Below are 23,255 nucleotides of genomic sequence, written 5' to 3'. Positions count from 1 at the left end.
AACATTAATCACGCTTAAGAGGCACTTCTGTTGCCCACATAACCAGCCTAGTGCTGATACTCCTAGCTAATTAAAGGTAACCCAAATAAACTCCATAGAGGAACTGAGCGATAATTGCAATTCAGAACACATGGGTTTAGAATCAGCTGCTTTGACTAAAGTCTGACCTTAGCATTAAGGTTGATTACATTAATCCTTGACAGAAGATACAATTTTTAAACAGTAAAAAAACCCATCACTTGAGACATTATATTTTGTTGAGAAACATTCCATTCCACACATTTGTTTTCTTCTCAGATGCTGAGAAGCCCAGCTAGTGTCTGCAGTACCTCTGGGGTCTCCAGGCAGAAGTACAGTCTGTGATAATAATCAGCCCAGAATCAATTGTATTTAAAAAAAAAAATTAAAAATTGCAAAATTTCAATTTTCAAGATTACCACATCAGATTTTTTCCCTTATTTTCTGAGGTTAGTTTCAGGTCACCCAATGGTCAGCTACTTGCTCTTGTCTCACAGTTTTGTCTAAGACCTGCTAGGTAAGAGAAGGATGCAAGATACCTACAAATCCAGCAACCCACAGAAAATGCTTCTTTTTGATAGAGTGACAATTGCTACCAGGTTCCATAAAGTCCCTAACATGGTTTATAAGTCAATGGCCTTAAATTAGTTACCATACACTTCATTTTAGAACTTTTATCCATAAGATGTATTACATCTCATTTAAAGAAACATATTTACTTCATTTCTGTATCTGCGGCACTTGTTAGAGACTGGAATTTTAACCGGTATAAACTAGCTGCTGCCATTAATGAAGGCATGCTAGCTGGTTTCACTTTCGTAATGATTTTCATTAAATAATCCCAATTATAAAGAAAACTTTTTTCCAAAACATTTTCCAACTGAAGAACTAGTTTCTATTTAAAACTAGAGACCAGACATGAAGATCACTTCTGCTTAAAATGAAATTTTATTTTAGATATGTGTAGAAGTTTTTTGTTCTCTAATGGGAGAAACATAGAGCAAAACCACTCTGAAAAATTCTACATTACTCATGTTGTCTTTGAAACACATAGGAAAAGTCACACTAAAAATAACTATTATTGAGTTAAACTCTATAGCAGACTTTTTTTTTTTTTTCCAACAAGGACTCCAAGGCACTACTACAGCATTCATAAGAACTAGCTCCACCCAAGCAAAAGCAATCTTTCTGGAGTAAAGGAAAAGAAAGTTCAGCTCTGCTAAGCTTATTACTTATCTGCTAAGATTATCCCTTAGATTTTCAGCTGCTTCAAATGTAGGTAGCTCAAGTCATTTCAATTTTCTTTGACTTTAATGGAGCTCATTTTGAGTTACATCAAATGAGAACATCCCTGTAGATGTCCTTACTCATGAAGGCCTACTGCTACAAATCATTTAGGGAATGATGGTCTTGTCTGATCAGTTTTGAGTCAGCACAGCACCACTGCAAGTCAGAAGCCTATCAGCTGCCATAGGGATGCTCAGGAACTGGAGTCATTTGTGTAGTTCAGTTCTTGGTCGTATTTGGTTTATAAGTGTCCTGCATGCTAAAAAATCAAAGCTTTGTTGCTTTGTAAGAAAACTGTTTTACTTCTCCAGAGAATGAGATAAGCAAAAGAATTTTTAAATACATCTCCCTCCTCGCTGATTACTAAGAACAAATAGCACAAAAGACACAAAAGAGAGTTCTTGGAGACATAAAGCCTCTGTATGCCTCTGTGAGGTACTATGATAAAGTTTCATCCATCTAGCCAAAAGTCATCATTAGGAACATAGCTGTTGTAGGCTTTCTATGTTTGACGTGACTCCAAAAGTGTTTGGGTTGCTTTATCGAACAGTTCTGCTGTCCTTTACTTGGAAAATAGCTCTATTGTTTTCTTAAGATACTTGAATAATACCTAAAACATCTAGATGGACTTAATGATTATTTGAAAACTATAGCAATAAAGCTATCAGAGAAGGCGTTTTGTTACATTTCAATGAATAAGAGACACCCAAGGCTGAGCAATAACTTCTGCCCACAATTACCCTGATGTAAATGAAGGAGTTGGGATGTTTGTATGATATGACTAAAAGCTAGCCTTGATCTCATCAGATGTAACTGAGAATATAATTTAGCCTAAAGCTACAAAATGTCCAAGTTAAAAAATAATAATAATAACTTCAGCCTCAGAAGCAGTCTGCACAGCACAGACAAATGCAATAACATGTAGATTTGGCAAACAACGTACTACTAGAGAGGGGAGTGTCCCAGAGCAGCCCATAACAACAAATTGTCACTGTTCAGGCTAATAAGAACAAGCACTTAGCAAAGTTGATGCAGAAAACTGGAGTGATCTTTACATGGTAGCAAGTGACTGCAGCGACAGAGACATTCATGAAATTTGGAACAGTACACAGAACAAGGGGACCGCCGTCCTCCCACTGTGAGTGCCTTAGGCTGTACACAGAAGCATCAGGCTTTAATCTTCTCTGTATTGCTCAGAACTGAGACCATCAACAGTATTAGATAAAGAGGCATTTTCATATTTATGTATGTTCTGGATGGCATAGAAATACATGTCATCATTTGAAGCCTTAGAAATCAGATGTACTAGGAGTTTTGTGCATGTGTCACCGAGCATTAAAGAAAAGGGTCTCTCACTAATTTACTAAAAGCTATGCTAGGCAGTTATAAAACAATTCATAATCATCTGTTTCTGGTGATTGTTTTTTTTCCTCTTTGATGTTGCAGCCCAGATAGTACCCAACAGCAGAATACCTATTGGGATCGTCATTCTGCTGCTTACCTAGAGCTTGTTTGCTTGCTTTACTCTTGCAGATATTTATAAGCTGTAAGGCAAGCCTTTGTTTCATTCATCTCTTGCCCAGCTGGTGCAATATGCCCCTCTCCAACTAATATATTATTCCATCTAACCTCTCATGTCTGCTTCCAATTTACTGACTGCTATAACAGAAAATGATCTCAATCTGAAAAGATTAGAGTGGTGGATTTCTGCTAAGTTTGAGAAACTGAATCTCCCTCCAAAGTAGTGTCACTCCCAATGAAATTCACCAGGATATATGCAAAAATGTTCCCAAGCTCATGCCAAGAGACATTTCCAGTTTCCCAGCCCTTGTATTCGCATCCCTTCTTGGACCTGAAGTTTAGTCGGTGCCTGTAGCTTAACAATATAAGAAAGGCTATGATAGTTCAAAGAAAAAAATCCCATTTATCTCTATTGTGGCTCTCTCTGGTGGTCAAAAATAAACATTTAAAAAATAATATACAAGATGAGAAATGTATAGACTGATTTTTCCTTGTATAAACCTTACAGGCTTCTTAAAGACAGAGCTTCAGGGGCTGCCAGAGCTAGAGGATGCATTCAGACTACTTTGACAGCAACTTATTGATTTGTTTGATATGAATTCAATAAGTTTAATACTGGAGTTACGATCTTATCTGGCATTATTCTTCTTGGCTCTATGTATATTAATTAACACAAACATTTCTTATCTTATCTGTGGGCTGTGAACACCAACCACAGAGATTGTATTTCACTGCTCAATGCAAGTGAATGATATACATTTAGCCAGCTCACCTTGACAACCTGATTTTGAGGTAGTTCATAATCTTGCTCATAAGAGCTTGCATGTAAGAACTGTAGTATAAGAGCTTTCATCACCACATGCACTCTTAATGAGTGACTCTAGCACCTGAGAAAACAGCCTACAGTTCTCTACAGCCATCACTCTTGCATTTTCTTCTCATGGTTCAGTGAGGCATTATTTGCACACTCACCATAACACAGTCTAAGGAAACAGAATTTTCAGTGCAGTTTTTGGGTCACAAGAGAGCCTGCAAGGCTGAGGGGCAGTACTAAGTTACTCGCTGCTCTCTTAATGTGTTCCCTTTGCCATTTACAGCCTACCTATGAGACTGTTCTAAGTATTTCTGCTGCCAGTGTAAGTGGAGTACAGGTCTTGTTTGTTTTGGACTCATTTTGAGTTTTTAGCAAGGAGAAAAAGTTGCAATTTCCTTCTATTCCCCTATTCAGTTGTGTCACCATCTCATGTACATTTGTTTACCCAGTCTGATAGCACTACCATGGTTCCTTTCTCCTGACACTTCAGCAAAGAACCTTTTCAGAAGAAAGCCTGACTCAGATACCTCCTACGAGGGAAAGCATTCATGTTTTTCCCTTACATAGAGTTCCAGCCGATGTGCAATAGACTAGAGTTGGCAGAAGAGGTGGTAGGTGCCTGAAAGTCCCCCACATTTGGCTGTAACAAAGTGTGAGAGATTGCAGTATCTATCACTTCAGACATTAGTGACTCCTTCATTACTTGCTGTCTGCAGAGTGAAAACTATGCTGAGCTGCTCAACATAGAGGACACAAAATAGATTACAACCTCAAATCTTTAGAACGTCTCTTTTTCTTTTTTCTGTATAAATGATCTCTGAGTAAATACAAGTCTATAAAATATATATTAACAGTAACTTCAGCAAATTCTGGTAAGAGAATGGAGAAATTCGCTTTTACCTTTTTTACTTGCCAACTAACTTCACCCATGTGTTGGAAGTATTTAGATGAATTTAACATTCTTGAATTATTTGGGCTCCATATTCGTATAAATATTTATATTCAGTATGAATCCAAGACAGTGTCTCCATCTAAAAATAGCACTCTGATTTGTGGTTTTGCAAACACGAGATGAGAAGTCAGAGCATTACAAACTACATACAGTAAGCGTATGTGATTATACCCATTGAAAAACTTCTAAGTGGAAAAATTTTCATTACCCTGGGATACAAGAGAAGCAGGGCAGACACCCCCTTGGATACTAGTTGCAAGCAAATTTTGCCAAGATCATGTAATCCCTGTTTGCTTGGACTGTCAGGGACCTCTTCAAGCCCTGAAGCTAGAGCCTGGCTGCACAAAGCTGGGGCAGATGCACTGCCATTTCCTGACTAAATCCCCGTAAAATTATTCAGTGGGTTTCAGGAAAGCTGATGGGGGAATTCTGGTCTGAACTTGTAAGAGAGTTTGAAAAATGCTATGGAAAAGCTCTAAGCAGGACATTCTGAGTCCCATTCTTTCAAGACTTTATTGTTTGCAAAGCAACTTGCTTGGCTGTAGATGGAGGATTAGTGTCTGAGTATTAAGTGTTGCCACTCTACACCTAAGAGAGCTTCTAGAAGCAGAAGTATAAATGAAAACTTCACCATCCCATAATTGCTATCTGTCTGATATTCTACAGCTGTCTTCATTAGAGTAGACATTTTGTTTTCATTCTACTGGTGTCTGGTTTAATTTTAAAAGCATGTCTCTTCAACATACATTTCCTCTCCCACACATTTAAACTTCCTCTTTTTCCCCTCCAAACACCTTCACAATCACCCAGTGATCCCAGTATGATTCTGCTCTACAGAACAAGGGGCACCATGAGCCTTCATACTTCTCCAAAGCATAGCAGGAAGAACTCCTGCAGTAATGTTTATTCAGCTGTAAAACAGACTTCCAAAGGAAGTAGCAGAATTGCTAACACCTGAGTCACTTTTATCACAGAGTGATTCAAAGTATTGCAGAATGCATGTTCTCTACTAGCAGGGGCAGAGCTGATCCTGTACTATCAAAAACACTTGGTGAAATCTGTAACCCCACGCTCACTGGCCTGGAGAATGCAAAATAAGATACAAACCCATAAAAAGAGGTTGTGCATCAATTTTTCTTAGCAGGTAACAAATACTTCATCAAGCTTCTGAGTCTTGTTCTTTTCCAACTGACATGGCATGGAAATGGATTCAGTTAAATGTCTTCCCTCTTGATAGGTGACTGTGCATAGCCAGCAGAAAATGGACACACTGGAGAACACATACGTACAGAGTGTCTAAGAACAATGAATGACTGGAATTTAACACTAAATTTAATCCCCCAACATATTTTCCCTCTAAGTACTTAGTTATAAACTTATTCCTCTTGGTAAACTACTCTCCCATTTCTCAAGGAGTTAGATACATTTTCAAGATCTACTCATTTCACAGGCACAGGTATGTATCTAGAACAAACATGACATCTACAGTGAAAATACTCATAGTCCTAGTACGTGTGTTGACTGCAGTGCTTCTGCTGTATCAAAAGTATAATTCTTTGGCTGGAGCAGACGAAGAGAGAAAAGATGGCAAATGAGGAACCAGATGGCTCCATACGGCTCCTTGCCAGAAAGTTTCTCAAGATCTCAGTCATTTGCTGCACATGCATGACGCAGGAGCATGCACTTACGGTCAACCCGTAGATGATGATGACTTGCATTATTGGATTGCATGAACATAAGATTTTGGTCATTAAAATGTTTTATTTTTTTAATTTGTTTTATGTCGGTGTAAGTGTAGAAACTTTAGATTATGTCTGATTTTTTCCAGTTTGAATCCTCAGAGTGAGAAACATCACCCACAGTTGCAGAACAAATTCAGGCTCCAAATAGTTAACCTCTTCCAATAGGGGAAAAACAACAACAACAACAACAAAAACCAAGCCTCTGGGCTTCCTCACTACAGCAGAAACTGAAAACAGAAGTGCCAGAGTACCACAATAAAGGCTGTTCTTACTGTATTTTTTAACTGACTAAAAGAGGGGAAAAAAAAAATCAAGAAACCCTGTGAGAGATAATGAAAGACAAGCACTTGAAAACTGAATTGTGATGTGGCCACCAGAAATACCACTCTCAGAAGCAAAATTACTTGAAAGTGCATCCCCAGAGAATAGACTGCCAAGCCCTGGCTCAGCAGCTCTCCTCTTTTTTTGAGCTAGATTATGCAAGAATCTTCTGCGAGAGCCTGGAAGGAGAAAAGCAGCAGTGGCTTTTGTCAAGCAGCAAGCTATCATGAAAATCTAGGAATTACCATATTAGATTAGGCTATGCCCCCTATCAAGTTCCTCTTAGCAGTCATCAGCACCAGATGCTCCTGAGAAACCGAGACAGCTCTGGTATATCGTATTCCCCAGCAGACATTCCCCTCCTGTTTCCTGTAGTCAGCATTTGGATAAAGCACTGAAGCATCAGGGAAGTACTGCCTCCCTCTGTGCTCAAAAGAGCTCAGAGGAAATGCATATAACTTGGCCCCTGGCTGGTAGGTCTCTGGATCCTTTCAGAGTAATTCAGGGTTAGCTCTAGTCCAAAGAAGATTTCATTTGTAAATGTTTTTAATAAAGCGATGGAAACCACCCACATTCTGCTGGGACAGTAGAGTTTGTGTTTCTGAGCTTTTGAACCATTCCAGTGAGGCACTTCTCTTGCAAAAAATGGGCGCACGCTAGGATCCTTTTAAATGTTGTATCAAGCAGTAAGGGGTATCTTGCATGGTGAGCTAATACATTTTTGATAAAAAGGAGCTATGTTTTTGCTACAGAAACACATAACGGTAGCCCTAGCTCAAATGTTTATGCAGGATGAGTACACAGCCCACTTCTTTCCCTATTAGCTCTTAAGAGGCAGCAAGACAGCCTCAGGCAGGCCCCTGTCTCCTTGGGAACGTCACTGGGGAGCTGTACCACTTCAGACTTCTTCAAAATAAGAAAACATTTCAAAACCAACCACATACTTCAATTACTGGCAATTAGAAATTCCTGTTTTTGTGTGTTTACAGCTCAAAAATGTTAATGTGTGCCAGTTGTGTCAAAAAGTTTGATTAAGCTTTTTAAACTGAGTTTGAAAAACTTAAAACACTCCAACCACTCTATGATCAGAGTATCTTGGGAGCCTTTCCAAAGTGACTTGTGGAAGTCAGAACCACTTTAATAGTCTCTTCACTGTTCCCAGAGGACCACAGCTTGTCTTACAAAGACACACACCCAACATATTTTGCAAAAGACATTTCTCTCTGGCAGTTTTACAGAGACTGGGCAAAAACTTAATCATGGTTAAGGCCACTTCTGAATGGCAAACTGGAGTTACAGCTGAGGTTTAAATGAATATACCTGGTATGTAACGAGAGATAAGCTGCTAGCAAATGAGATAAAGGCAGGCTGTAAAGGTTATTTTCTTCTTTTACTAATCTTAGAAAATCAAAGTTTGAAAGAAACAGCATCAATAAGAAATTGATGCTACACTAAGTTCATAAGCAAAATACAAGGAGAACACAAGGTGCTTTTGCTGGCCTAACAGGGATGCTATTTCCATAGATAGGTAAGGCTGATGATGAATGCTTGCTGAAGAGCTCTGCATGTGTCATAAAATATGAGCAGTAAAATTAAGTCAAATAATTGAAAAGACAAATGACAAGCCTCTGTGCATCATTGATGAGTGATGAGGGTAGAAAGACAGAAGATAACCCTCCATGCATATAATAATGATGTCTTTGACTGGTGGTGCTTCTCTATGCTTGCACGTTTAATAAGATGTGTTAGAATTAAAAATTTAAAAATCAAGTCCATGTGCCCCATAAAATATGAGGAAAGTAGCAACTCTACCCTAAGTTAAGATCTTAGCATTCCACACCCTATTAATGAGTGAGATGTGTTGATTTATGCAAATACTCGTAAGTGTGAAGCATGGCAGTATTCTATGCTGGTAACAAAACAAGTCACACAGTCAGTAACCTCACATCTCATTACAGGAAGAATTTTGATATGTAGCAAAGAGTTGGTAGTTTACGGGAATCTATCCATTGTGTTATCCACTGACATTTTGCTAGCTGCTTTATACCTAAAGTGCTACAGACACCAGGGTGACTATCAGGGTACCTATTTTTTCCTGAATATCATGCATTATAGAAAGGCCACTAAGAGTTCATATTTTCATTGTGGCGCTGTCCATTGCAAAGGAACTGAACATGCTTGATTTAACAAGCAAAACCAAATGGCGCAACTCTTTTGGTATCACATATACTTCCTAGAGGACAAAGGAAAGCAATGAGTGACAGCTTACTTTTTTCACAACTTTAGGAAGTGTTTTTATGCTGTGCTCTATACCCCTCCGAATTACAGCATAATGCTATCCAATCCAATATGTCTTAAGTTGGAGTCAGTACTGCATTTCAAACTTTCTCCAGGATTAACGATGTATTCACTATGTTCCCACTGGCACCTTCAGACAGATACACATAGAATAGCCTTCCGCTTGTCAATGTTTGGGAGACTTCTGAAAAGTAAGACCCAGAATGGAGATGCCAATAAACTGGTGGAGCAGCAGGTGGACCCTTCAGCCCTGGCCTCAGAAAGCAAGGAGACATCAGCCATGGGAGATGCGCTGGGGCTCCGGCTAAGAGCCGCAACTAAGAGCAGCTCTGTGCTGCTGGCTGCAGGGGATCCAAAGACAGAGTCAGGTTGCGTCTAGATCAGATCACAGCTTGGTAAAAGGGATAAAGACCTGCCCACTTGCCTGCATTTTGTCTAGCACAGTGAGGAAACAGCAGTATATTTGAGTCATAGAGCCTATAAAACTGTGGTTTTAGGGGGATAATTGTACCTCTGTAACATCCAGTTTGAGAGTGATCACCAACAGTCACTCTTCCATGCCACAGTGTTAGCTCCACAACTTACAAACGTAGCGAAACAATTTCTTACACATCAAACACGCCACAGGAGCACAAAAATATTTTATCAACCAATTAACCACATATTTAGTTTTCCCAAATGCTGCCTCTTAGACCAAATCAAACTATACCCGATATTATCCTAATTACATCCGGACCGTCCCGCATTGTTTCTGAAAAATCCAGCACCACTGTATGTGGGTTTTTTTTCCATGTTATTATTATTATGGGTCTGTTCAAAAATGTTGTGTTTCACATTCTTCCCTCTCTCTGTCTTGTTCATTTCCGCACACAGCTGGAGAGCCATCTCCTAACCTTGCCTTTGCTGTCATATTACTAACCTCCATGTGTCTTGTTCATTCAACTACTGAAAGTCCAGGAAGGAGCAGGCAGCAATCTCCAGTAAAAAATGTACTGTTTCCTGTACTGTAGATATAGGGACACAAATAAGGGTGTCAGTATTGCTCTCTGGGACAGACGCCACCAGCCTTGGCTGCTCCGTCACCATAACCTCAGCTGAACTGGCTGACTAAACAGCGCTGACAATTGTTTTGCATTACCAGGCAGGAAAAAAAAAAACAAAAAAACCTTCCGGCTCTAGCTCTTTACTAGCTCTGTGTATTTAAAGTCGAGCTGAACAGCAAAGACATGGCAGATATTTCATGTTCAGAATCTCAGAATGGCTCAGCTCCCCTCGAAGTTCATTTGATGCTATGTTTTCAGATGTAGCACAGTTATTTTGCAAAGCAATGCAGCAGTGTTGGCTTCCTGCAGACTGGGTCTTCCAAGTACTGTATATATTTGACGAAGAAGAAAGGGAATTTTGGAATGTCTCATCTGATTGAAACAGTTCGTACAGGTTTTTTAAAAGTCTGTAATGTGGCTCAACCAAGGAGTGGGAGGCCCCTGACTCACCTGAGCAACCATTTAGCAAGCATCTTTGACTTGAACCCAGTGGTTAAGCCACAACAGCTCAGGCTTATTACAGCTGGTGCAAAGCGTTCTTACCAAACTCCCTGAAACAACCAATCATTTTCTGAAAAGGGCTGCTAATAGAAGTCTCCTGTATTAAACAGAAGTAGGCACTGCATGATCGCGGTGGCACTCAGAGATAGCACTACATTGAGTTTTACACTGAATGCCAACCATGAACTGTGCCTCTATATAGTATGCTGGAGGGGCAGAAGGAGCAGCATCTTTGTGCAGCCAGATGACTGGATGAGGATGAAGTCCTAGAGAAACACATCACAAAATAGCTAACAGAGTAAAAGCATATCATATTTTTTAAAAAAGAATGACCCACCGTCCACCACAGTTTCTCTCATACCTTGATGTATATTTCTACAATCACCATAAGCAAATCTTTTTATTTTCTTCCCTTCAAACTCCATTTGAACTTAAAAATAATGAAAATGTGCTTTAATGATTAGTCTTCCACAATATCTTCCAGGCTAAGACTAGTCAATTTACAAAGCAAGTAGTTTTCTTTTTTTTCCACTCTGCCAGCAGTTCAGACATAACCTATAACCTGATGTCTTATCCTAAGAGCTCAAGTATCATCACCAAAAATAAAATCTGGTAACTGAAATTTACCTGACAGTGATGCTGTTGATGTTCTAAACAGAGTAGAAAACCAACTCACTTTCCCACTATATAGAATCATAGAATTGCTCAGCTTGGAAAAGACCTTCAAGATCATCAAGTCCAACTGCAACCTAACCATACTACTCCAACTCTAACAACCCACCACTAAATCATGTTCCCGAGCACCACATCCAAATGGTTTTTAACACATTCAGGGATGGTGACTCAACCACCTCCCTGGGGAGCCTGTCCCAGTGCTTAACAACCCCTTCTGTAAAGAAGTTTTTCCTGATATCCAACCTAAACCTCCCCTGGTGCAACTTGAGGCCATTTCCCCTTGTCCGGTCACCAGTGAGAAGAGACCAGCCCTGCTCTCACTGCAATCACCTTTCGGGTGTTTGAAGAGAGCAATGAGGTCTCCCCTCAGCCTGCTGTTCCCCAGACTAAGCAGCCCCAGTTCCTTCAGTCGCTTTTCATAGGGCATAGTCTCAAAGCCCTTCACAAGCCTTGTTGCCCTTCTTTGGACCTGCTCCAGCACCTCAATGTCCTTTCTGTATTAAAGTGCCCAAAAGTGAACACAGTACTCGAGGTGGGACCTCATGAGTGCCAAGTACAGGAGTAGAATGAGTTCCCTAGTCCTGCTCACCGCACCATTCCCGATAAAAGCCAGGATGCCATTGGCCTTCTTGGCCACCTGGGCACACTGCTGGCTCATATTGTCTCCTAATCATTAGCAACAACAAAAACTCATCTCTGTTAAGTCAGCAGATGTGTCAGACATATGAGGAGCAGGTCTATGGGGTATATGCCATTGTTTTACAGTCATTTCCTTCGCTGTTACGGCATTTGAGAAAGTTATGTAAACTAGAAGTGGGATATGCATGTAGAGCTCATGTGAGAGACAGCTAGGCTAAGAAAAGCATCTGGCTTCTACACGATAGAAATCTTAAACCTTAAAATAATGAAAAGTCTTTAAAGTAAGAGACCCTGTCATCCTCCCCAGAGAAATGAATGGTCAACCTTCCAAGGTCTGCAAAAAGAAGAGTCCGCCATCAGAACTGTGAAAAGCAAACAACAAGCTAAGTGTTTTACCATGTTTGGAAAGTTCTTGATCATAATACAAAGATTGGTATTGTAAAGAACTCATAACATCAAGGTTCTTAGTTACGGAATTTTCCTTGAGAAATAAAAATTGCAGAGGTTACTACATGATGAGAAGAGTATTTCTAGTAGTATATTCTACATGTGAAGAACTGTTAAAAATCCATTCTCAGAAAGGGGAGAGAGGACAGGTAGCATCTTTAGCATACAGAGGCTGGGAAAAAGAGGACTGTCCCTGATCTGTATGACAGAAGGTCCTGCCCATGCTTCAGGGGAGAACTGTATGAAGAAACATGGCTGCATAACTCTCCAAATGGGAAGCAAGTAACAGAATTCACAGCTAGACATACTAGAAAGAAATAAATGACTTTCCAAAGTCATATATTTATTTTAGCAGTGTGAACTAGTTGACTAGGCCTGCCTTGTTCAATCAAAGTTAAGACCAGAATTAATGCAATAAAATTTAGCTCCACAGCTTGGTGTCATAGGGGAGGAAAAGGAAAACTTATTGTAAAACAAACAAACAAAAAACAGCAACAATAAATCTGGAGAATGATGAGAATTGTACAGAAATCATACTTAAAAATTATCTTTATCCAGCTGAATGGCAGAGCTTGTTACTTCTATATAGTATAAATGACTGAGTAGTTGGGATGAGCAATAATACCATGGCAGGCTGAGCCAAGCCACGATTTGATTCTAAGCTCTGCTACCAATTCATGCAGATAAATCATTCAAAGTCTTTGTGCTTTGACTTTCCCATCTGAGAAAGCAGATATTCAGCTTAGTTCACAGAGCTGTTGAAATGTTGATCATCTTTATTCATACAGCAGTGTGAACCCACTGGGTGAAAGGTGCTCTGAAGGTATTAAGTATTCATCTTGCTATTATGCCTGCTTTCCTCTTCACACTGTTTATGAGTAGTACTATTCTTTTGACTGAACTTCAGCCCGTTAGAAGTTGATAGTATAGGATTTAAGTTATTTGCAATGATAAATGCATTTAATTTTCTTCCCCTGAATAAATTCTAATCCGCCATTTAAACATATGAATGATCTCTTTAGTTTCATGTCACTTTTGAGTAAAAACAAGTGCTTAAGTGCTTCGTCAAACTGAGGCTATAGAATAAACTGCCTTTGGCATTTGAACCCTATGATTTGAAAACAAAATGTCTTTCAAATCTTGAGTAAACTATTAATAATTTGGTTACCATTCCATAGGAATGGCGACGTTGTACTATCTGGCATATATAGGTTTAAAATAAAAAAAGAAAAAGACATTTCCAGTCAATCACAATCTTGATTCTTCTCCTAGACCTGCAACATTCCCTGTTACAGATTGCTCCAGCTTTGGAGGTAAGAGAAGCACTGACTGCACTAATAACGTAAGAAAGTTTGAGGCAATAGACAGACTCTTCCCTTCATTACCCTTACAGGGATTTGATTTTCTTTCATAGTTACCTAAGGTGTGGTGCATTTCATAAAACTAGGAGAATCAAATACACCAACAATTTTGTTTGCCATCTCTGCTGTCTTTATATAAGAAAGCTAAATACTACTATTGGGTAAAGCAATCAAAAAGCTGATCAAGGGTGTAAGGTTTGTGCAATCACTGAGGTGAAAATCAGTGAACTCTTCTGGAGCATATGCAGTGAAATATGCTATATCCATACATGTTTTATTGATTCATATTAGTTTATTCAAATTAATTATGAAAAATTGCTATGAATCAATTCTAATTATATCTGCAATAAACCAGAAAGCAATGGAAACAATGCTAAGACTCATTTTCCTGAAACACTGTATTAGGTCAGAGATGCACTGTGATGAGGTCAGGATCTTGTAATCTGCAACACTTCAGGTTTTTTCATTTGAACCAATGAAAATAGGTTTCCTTGACTAGAATTAAACGTCAAGTATTACTGTGCTCAGAAAGAGATGGTGGAAAGGAAGGCATGGGTCTGGGACCAACAGTTTCCAAACAGAAAAAAAGTAAACTTCCATTTAGATTTCAGAGTAAAACCTTATGCACTTTACACCTATTAAACGGAAAAAAAATGTGATCTAGATTTTGTGTGGAGCAGTATCAGTAGTATTTAAAATTACCTTAAAATAAGGAATAAAAATGTGTGCAAATGGCCCAAGAATCAGTCTCTCTGACAGGAAAACGTAGACTACTCTATGGCCTATCAAGTTGCCTCTGGAAGTAGTTTAGCCATTTATTTGCCCCCTAATAATAATGGTCAAGCATGAAAGAAATGAACAGCCCATGAAAACCATCGGAAGAATAATAAAAATGTTGAAAAACAAAAAGTTGGAATTTAATCTATTTATAGAAACAGTCTTATTGACCATTAAAATGCTGCCTTTATTCCGTTATTCCTATTAAGAGCCAACACAGACCACTGAAAGACAGGCAGGTGGTGCTGCTGGTTCAGGCTTTCACTCTAATGGAGATTTCCGTTGCACTCAATAGCTCCCTCGTCACCATGGAGGGCTGTTAGGCTTTCCTCATCTCTCCTTTGGGATTCTCACTGTTCCCTTATATTTTCTCCTTTTTGGCATCTTTGAGGTTGTGGCTCTGTTCCTGAGAGCTCTGAGATGGACCAATGATCTAGTACATCTCTTTAAATGAAAATAAGCTGACCTTGATATCTAATAATACAAAGAAGGTAAGTTGCTAAATAAAAGCCATGAGACTGATGTATCTAGTAGCCTTTTAAAACAGTTCCTGCAACACATGCAGTGCCTGTAACCACCAGAACTACCTTGGTATAGACACTAAACATACTTCTGCACATCTTATCTTGAAAGTAATCTAAAGATTTTCTAATATGATGCCACAAAATGCTGCTCAGTAAGTAAATAATCTGGAGTTGGATTGCATTTTCTTGTGTTTATCATCCTGAAATAGACCCAAGCAAAGCTGCAGGTGTAACAACAGCTGGCTTGCAGCAACAACCCAGTGGTATTAATATTCACATACAGATATATATGCCAGCCAAACAACCTCATGTAAGCAAATATGAGCAACATCTTACTGTAGCAAGCTGACAATATAAACAAAAGAATAATTCCGGGTAAGTCTTTTGCCCCATGACTGTGCCCAGGAATTCAATTTTAACAGTTCACAAAATGCAGTTTTAGCAGCTGACTGAATGATCAATTGAAGAGTTAGTCATATACAATGAATGCTCTGAAAATATTATTTCCTTTTTTATTATGTTGGGCAGCGGTGTCAGATGTTGGTGGTACGGCAGCAGAGGTCAAACCGTCCTGCCAATATTCCATTCTATTTTGTGGCCGTGTGACAGATGGCAGCAGAGGGGCACTCTGACCAAGTGGTGTCTGACATGGAAGTGTGTAGGAAGCAAAGGTGTGTCACTGAATTCCTCCATGTGGAAAAAATGGCACCCACTGACATTCACTGATGTTTGCTGAATGCTTATGGAGCTAACACTGGTGACTATGTTGAAAAATAGCGTTATTGTTCTCTTTGTACCTGTTGTAGTTTCCATGGAAATAAATAGGAGGCATTACTTTCGGAGCAACAATTACAAATTGTCTTCAATATGCAGGATGTGGAAATTCAGCAACGCCAAACAATCAACTATTGCCACAGAAAGGAAGACCCACCTCTCAGGAATCCAGAAAGCAATTCTTAAAATACAGCCCACAGCTGTATCAAATGAAATCAAAGCCACAAGCATCCTCTACACCTTTACCCTAAGAAGGCAGAGGGACCAGCAAGACAACAAAGTCCATGCAGAGGACTTCATGGAAGTCAGTACAATAACAGGACAACAGTACAAGGCCCCTAGATCAAAATCTATTTGAGAAGAAATTTAGGTGGCTCATGGGATACAGTAAGATCAAACTGAAACAAATCAAATTGCCCTAAGAAAGGTAGAGCTAACATAACACAGTTGAGAAAAAGACATTATTGATCACTGCACCACTCTGAGCTCTTCAAAATTATATTAATTTCCCCTTCATTGCCTGAAAGCAGTGCCTCAGTTTCCCTTTGTGTAAAATAAGAATTTGCCTATTGCCTTGACAAGTCTTTGAGTGAGTCCCTGATACATACACAGCATTTTTACACACCGTCTGTATAAATTATGAGTAGATAAGCATCACACAAATTTCTGTAATTTTATCTTTTTTCTACTAAAACAGACATAAAATATATGAGCATTTTAGAAGGAGAAAAGAGGAACGGAAGGAGGAATCAAATGACTACAGGGCATTTTGCCCTTACCATTTTCCAGAGTCTATAACAACGGGGACTGTTTCAAAAAAAGCCCATCCTGTTCTCTGAATCTGTTGTAATGAAATGGAATTTGCATTCAGCATATGGCACTGGTGGTCAGAGGGAATCACTTTCTCTATCAAAGATTGTGCACTTTAAATCCTTTGCTAGTTCAACTGCTATATATTTGATTTTAACTAAAGTTCTGTCATGAATTATAAAAGACCAGATCTTCAAAGTCATTAATTAAGGCCCGTTGGTGTCTGAATACTAACATTATAATGACAAGTGAGATGTACAGTGCCTATCAACAAGTGGCTGCTCAGCAGCAGCAGCAAAGCAAGCAGAACTATTATTCTGACATGTCTGGGACTGCATAGCTGGTTGTTCCAACTAAGGTATCTCCCATGAAGACAAACAGCAGAGCAGTGGGAATAGCCCAGTTTGGCATGGCCCTGTCTCTCCCTTCAAGTAGCCTCATTTATTTTTGAGACACTTCACAAAGTGAAATACAAATGAACACACAATTGCTAGCAGTTACAAAGCATAAACTCACTTGTAAATTATTGTGTAATTGGATGCTTGAAAATAAGGGGAGAGCTAATAGGTAAAAATGGAGAAATAGTAGTATAGTATCAGGTACTAATAGTCAAGAAGTTCTCTTTGAAACACTACAAACTGATACCCATTTGTTTCAAGTGGAGTGCTCATGCATACACTGGAAATAACTCAATTTTTCTCTGCACTTCACAGACGCATTGACTTCAGAGAATCCTGATAACTCAAAACTAAACCAAAAAAATCCTTACACAAAATTAGCTTGACTCAGTTTCCAAAAAAAGGGTTTCTTCATACTCCTCTACAACTGAAAACTTGACACTAAAACCTTGTTCTTGCCTCACTGCTGAGGAGCAGTTGAACTCTGTTTTCTCTTTACACACCAGAGGGTGCAGGGACAGGCCGGACCTGCAGGAGCTGGCAAACAAGGCTCTCGATGAAGCCAGAGACAACTTCTCACCGAGCTTGGCTTTCCTTGAGCAGCTCATCTTGACCAATCTGATTTTCTTTACATTCAACATCTCTACAAGCTACAAGGGCATTACTTGAATTTGTGCTAAAATCATATCAATACACTATTTCACAATAAGCCAGTCTCTAAACAGGCGCACCTGAAATTCAGAGGGGATAAGCAGGTAATGATCAGCTTTTAACACAAGTGTTTGAAATTACATAGTTTCTGACCCAATTCATGAAGGCTTTCAAATTCTGAACTAACTAGCTAGCAGAATGCTCAACAACAATATTTAATTGTAATGCTTCAAATTCAAGTTAAAGAAAAAAACAAAAAACAAAAAACCCTCATCAAATGTCAATTTATGCTAGGAAATACTTGAAACAAATATAGTTTAAGTGGGTCAGAATTACATTGGGCTGATGTGTAGGGATAGAAGAAACTTATCAAGGAAGTTGGTGTTTTAAACCTGAACATCTGGCAGTGTTAAGTAGGAGCAATATAGTTTCTAGTGGCAACACATGCAAACTTGGGCTGGGGTTTGATTGAAGTTTTTCAGCATATTTCCGCTGAACTAATTCACCCAACAGAAGTTTTGAAATGACAATTAACACCAGCTGAAGACACAAGCAGGAATTTCTGGGTCAGGCAGAAGTACAGTGAACAAATGCAGTGAAATATACCTTGTCTAGAGGTAACAGATTTACTAAAAATTCATTTCTAATTTAGTAGCTAGCTAACAAACAAAATCCATGTGTCAAAGGAACTTCACATCCTTGGAACCTAACTTCCTAAAATGGAAGGGATAAAAGAAACAAAAGCAAGAATATAGCTGATACCTTAAATACTGAAACTCATGTCTGCTACCAACTGTTGACCATTTTTTTTTTAATCCCTCTCTTCTCTGCACACACACATACATGCACGCAGAGATTTTGAAAGTTTAAAGACTCCCTCATATGGTGGTCAGATATGGTGAGTTGGATCACAGGAGTCTAAGCAAGCTGCTGAGAAGGCATATCCAGATAAATTATATGAATATTTAAGGCTTGTGCTATGTTAGGATCAACCCTTCACAACATGTGTCTTAGATCAGCTCACTTGACTGCAATGCAAATGAGTTCTTGCTAAAGTCATTAATCCTAAACTCAAATGGACACTGCTATGACTAATCATTGCTTTCTGAAGACAAGTTTACTAAAACAGATAAACTGCTAATACTGCATTTCTCTGTCCCTACAGAGGCACACAGCTCCATCAGTCAAGAGCAGCAAACACCCACTACTTCTGTTACAGGTGCAGAATGACAGATACTTGGAGCATAGTGCCTTGCCAGCACAAAAAAAACCAGGAAGAATCTATTCCCCTAGTACATTAATACAATTACTTGCATAGACAGTCCATCTTCAGCAGAGGTACCATTAGCAAATAGTAGTGAGCAGATAATCGAGTCATATGCCCTCAGGTTCAGTGGAGCTTCGGTCTGGAAGGAGTATGGGAGCTTTTCTACTTTCTACTGCAGCACCCTGCAAGTCAGACATGTGGCAAAAAGTAATTTAAAACATGAAACCCCGCTATGAGTAATAAAAAATTCACTAAGAATAAATCCATCATCCTCCCATGGACTGTGTTCACTGACATTCTGCCTAATATAGTTCTCTGGAACCACCAGGTAATCATCAGTTTTTGATATAATTTTGGAATTGACAGTATGAATGACAGTAGGAATTGCTACAGTATATTTCTGGAGGGTTGGCTACTGTGTCAGCAAATTACCCAGGACATCATCTGAAGTCTAATCCTGAAACTGTTGAGTGTTCCCGAATCATTTAAAAATATTTTTTTGGAAACATAAAAATCCTTTGATAAAAACAGCATGTTAATACATATTCGTGTGTCTTATCACAGTCAGATCTACTAAGAAATGTAGCTTACGTCTCAATAACACAAGACAACATGATTCCCTTTTTACTGTTATTACTGAAGTACGTCCCAAAAAGAGGCATTTGTCATCTCAGAATGTGTGGTTTCTGCCATACAGTTCTTATTAATGCATAAAAATAGGCAGCTGGAATGCAAATCTGGTATCATACTTCTTAAAATAGATGGTTTTAAAGCCTCAGTATAGAGTAATTCCGACCTGAAACTAACCTAATAACCAGAGAGCAACTTTCTATGATTCAGGAGAGATAATTTAATATGGATATTACATAAATGTCTTAAATAATATGGAGTTTATGTGCAACATTGAAATATTTTTTTCCACAAATAGATAAAGTATGTAGTTGTGGTTACAACCACATTCACTTTATGTAGCTAATCCAGAGGTAACAACTGTTTGCACAGACAAAAGTGTTTTGCAGAGTGTGTACTAAGGTAAGAGGAAGGAGGTCTACGTTACACTTTCACCTCTTCCATGAAGGAGGTAGATGGCCTTACATTACTTTCTCAGGGAGTCTTATTCCTCTTCCTCTATTTGCTTTTTTTGTTTTCTCCCTTCATTTTTAACTGATTTTGAGCTCATCTAATCTGAGAACAAAACACATCACACCATGTTATTTCCAGTTCAGCAGGACTGGCAGGACCATGATATGATTCAGCCTAGCCATGGGCTCAGAGCAAGGCTGGCCCTGAGGCCCAAGAGCAGCAGTGGTTCCCCACTCCCAGGATTTAGCACCACTGCAGTCCTAGCACCTGCACAGCACATTGAGTACAGGATGGTCCCATGGAACTCAAAGAGAAGTCTATGAAAACAAGAAACATTTTGACCCAAATTGAATCATACTATGATAGGACTTCTACTCTCAGCTAGGATCTCATAAACTGTTACTACCTGCAGACAATGTATGTGTTCACCCAGTAACCATCAGTCCAATATTCCTTTGCATTTCTTAACTGAATATAACTGCTCACTAGCTGAAGTAGCACCAGGAAAGCAGTTTACCAGCAAAATTGCCATCAAAATCAAGAAACAATGTTCCACTGCAGGTCTGTATGCTTCTGCTGCAGATTCTTTGAGGAAATGTATCTAAAAGGTTACCTACAGGGACTCTCACTGCCAGCAAGGATAAGAAGCAAAATACAGTGCAAGTCTCAAACTGCAGGAACCTCACAGCCCATTCACAGGCTTCCTCATCCATTGATGATGCTTTGTTCATTAGGACACACAGAGAATGCCTGAGTATTCATTAGATTTCAGTGAGGTTTATAAACACAACAGAAATAAGCTAGGACACATTTGGCTTTAAATGGCTTCACTGCAGTACCCTTCCGAACAAAAGTGACTAAGCCATCGTATAAGACATGACAATTCTTACAAAAATGATGCAGTTCATATGCTTTAAGATTTACAGCAGCCCTTGACCTACTATATAACTGCAAAATCTTTAATATAGCATGTAATATTCTTACTTGTTTAATTAAGGATAAGAGTAATTTGGAACATCGAGTGAAGTCTCTCTTAGCTTTTGTTCTCTTACAGTTTTGTGTAGCCAGACACAAACAAGAGTGGTCATCACAAAGCAGGAGAGCCATTCTCCACAACCAAGTGCAGGCTGTGGAAAAACTTGATCAGACTTTTAGAACTGCCAGCAACTCTTGGAAAAGAAGAGGTAATCTCAAAGCTGAGCCATGAGGGGCTCATTGTAACTCAAGTGCCACTGGAATCACACATGGAAGGGTTGGAGAGCTACTTGTTTGCAAAGAAAGCCCTGCTCACACACAAAGTTACTACAACTCCTTTTTGTTCCTCAAACACTAAGGGCTGCTTCCCATGGTAATTCAGCCAGTGGCTGAGCATAAAACTGCCGTGCTTCTCAGTCAAACTCTATGGACAGCAAAAACTCCTGTGAATGTTTTTCCCTGAAGGGCTTGGCCCACAGTTTGCAACCCCTGTCTTTTTATAAGGTTCTTCAGTTCACAGGCAATGGGCTTCAGTTAGCAAAACAACTCTACATTAGCGTAAGACAATGAACTGTCAATGCCAAATATTCCCAATTAAATATCAAAGTATTTTGAATAAATACCAAATATCAGGAAAGTATTTACTTTTCATTAACAGCACTATCTGGTAACAAGAGTTATATCCAGAAACCCTTCGTTTAGAAACATTCACTGGAAAGCTGTCACGGCCTCACTGCCGACATATGGCTCAAAGGAACCCTGACGGCTGGACTCACCTTGAATAGAAACTGTTCTGTGACATTTGGCTGGCCAGAACACAGTTTGCATTCATGCAGAATTGCCAGTCTCCTGTCTTAAAAAGTCATGAGCCAAGCCCCTAGATTAAGGCTATTCAGCTAAAATAATATTCAGCTTGTATTAACACCTCAAAGCTGGCAGTATTATGAAGGAATAAAAAGGCCAGCCATGATGAAGGCAATATTTGCACCAGAATTTCAGACATACAGCTGCACCAATGGACCAAACTCACAGTACAAGCAAACCTGGAATTTTGTACAAAGTTACCCAAATTGCTGAGCATAGTTCCTATTTGGTGAATCTGCCAGATTCTAACTCCACAGAAAACCGAAAGTGACCCACCATGCCTATTGGTGGCAAAGCTTTAAGTTGTTATAAAAGCTGCACCAAGGCCCAGGAATCTTGCTCAGAGCTCTGCACATCCTCTGCACAGAGCAGGGCTGGAGTGCTGGTGAGCCCCATGAACACAGACACCAATTTGTGCAGCCCGGGCAGGAGACAGACATGAAGCCTCTGCCACTGCACCAGCCCATGGAGGGTCTGCCTCCAACTATGTCATCAAAATGGTTACCAAGAGGCACTGTGCAGGACTGTAACCACATCTGGCTAAAGCAATCTGTGGCAAGAAAATAGGCTAAAGAATAATACAAATACTTAGGAAGGAAAATAATGTTTAGGGGTTGTTGTTTGTTTTAATTTAAAAAGTACAAGAGACACTTCATCTTCAGTATTAAGTCAGGTCTTGCCCTTTGCTGCTCTCTGGCACAACTAAATGCCTTAGTATATGCAGATGAGGAGAAAATGTGGCTTCTTTCAGCAGTAATAAGTATCTGCCCGTTGCTACCTTAAAATCACAGCAATCACATCTGGTAACTGCCCTTTTCTCATGTTTCCACTAGTTTTCAGACTTCCTCTTGTGGTAGCTTGAGACTGCGCATCTGGATGTTTTAAACATACAAAGGAATTGCTAGAGCAAGCAAAAGAGAAAACGGTGCAGAGAGTTAAGATGTGCAGATAAGCAACTAGTGCACTGTGCAGCTAAAGTAACTGACAGCCAGTTAGAAAAATCTTTTTCCAAAGAGGATTGCAAAAATATAGGCAGAATGAAGACTCACAGTGTATTTGGCTTCGTTTTTAAAGTACTATTAATCCAAGTGTATCTTTTTAACAAAACTTTAGCTGCACCGTCACCAATCATTAAGTTCCCTGGAGACAGCACTCCAAAAACAGACAAAGAGCTAGCAGTGGTAAGTGTTGGTTTCATCTTTGCTTCAGATTTGGTTTTTTTTTGTTTTGTTTTTTTTTCATAAGCAGATGTTTCTTTCTTCTTTCAGCTGAGGCTAGGAAATGACTGTAGCATTCTCTCTATAGTCTCTGGAAGTGCTCGCTAGCTAGCAAAGGTATCAGCTTTCAGAAGTAAAAACTAGAGCCAAGTAATGTTTTTCCTCTCTTAAAAATTTTAAAGGCAGCAAAATCTTTTTCTTTTTCCTTAAGGCTGAGTGTACAAAATAATTTCATTAAATCATCGCAACTGTAATCAACAGATTCCAATGGTAAGAGAGGAAAAGGGCAAATAGAG

At 39.2% G+C, this 23,255-nt stretch overlaps 1 protein-coding gene and 1 long non-coding RNA gene across 2 annotated transcripts in view; one reads left to right on the top strand and one right to left on the bottom strand.

The window, feature by feature from the left end:
• LOC110404302 overlaps positions 1 to 23,255 on the bottom strand; it is a 162,838-nt gene that overhangs the window by 80,090 nt on the left and 59,493 nt on the right. The window lies entirely within an intron of this gene.
• MMP2 (matrix metallopeptidase 2) overlaps positions 22,596 to 23,255 on the top strand; it is a 34,350-nt gene continuing 33,690 nt past the window's right edge. Inside the window, exon 1 of the mRNA XM_021408436.1 lies at positions 22,596 to 22,923. Coding sequence (XP_021264111.1) covers positions 22,780 to 22,923 — 144 coding nt within the window. The 5' untranslated portion in view covers positions 22,596 to 22,779. The remainder of the gene's footprint in view (positions 22,924 to 23,255) is intronic.

This window comes from Numida meleagris, chromosome 10, assembly GCF_002078875.1.
Source record: "Numida meleagris isolate 19003 breed g44 Domestic line chromosome 10, NumMel1.0, whole genome shotgun sequence".
Taxonomy (NCBI): Eukaryota; Metazoa; Chordata; class Aves; order Galliformes; family Numididae; genus Numida; species Numida meleagris.
The sequence above is the reverse complement of the archived record's forward strand: the minus strand, read 5'-3'. Positions and strand labels throughout refer to the sequence as shown.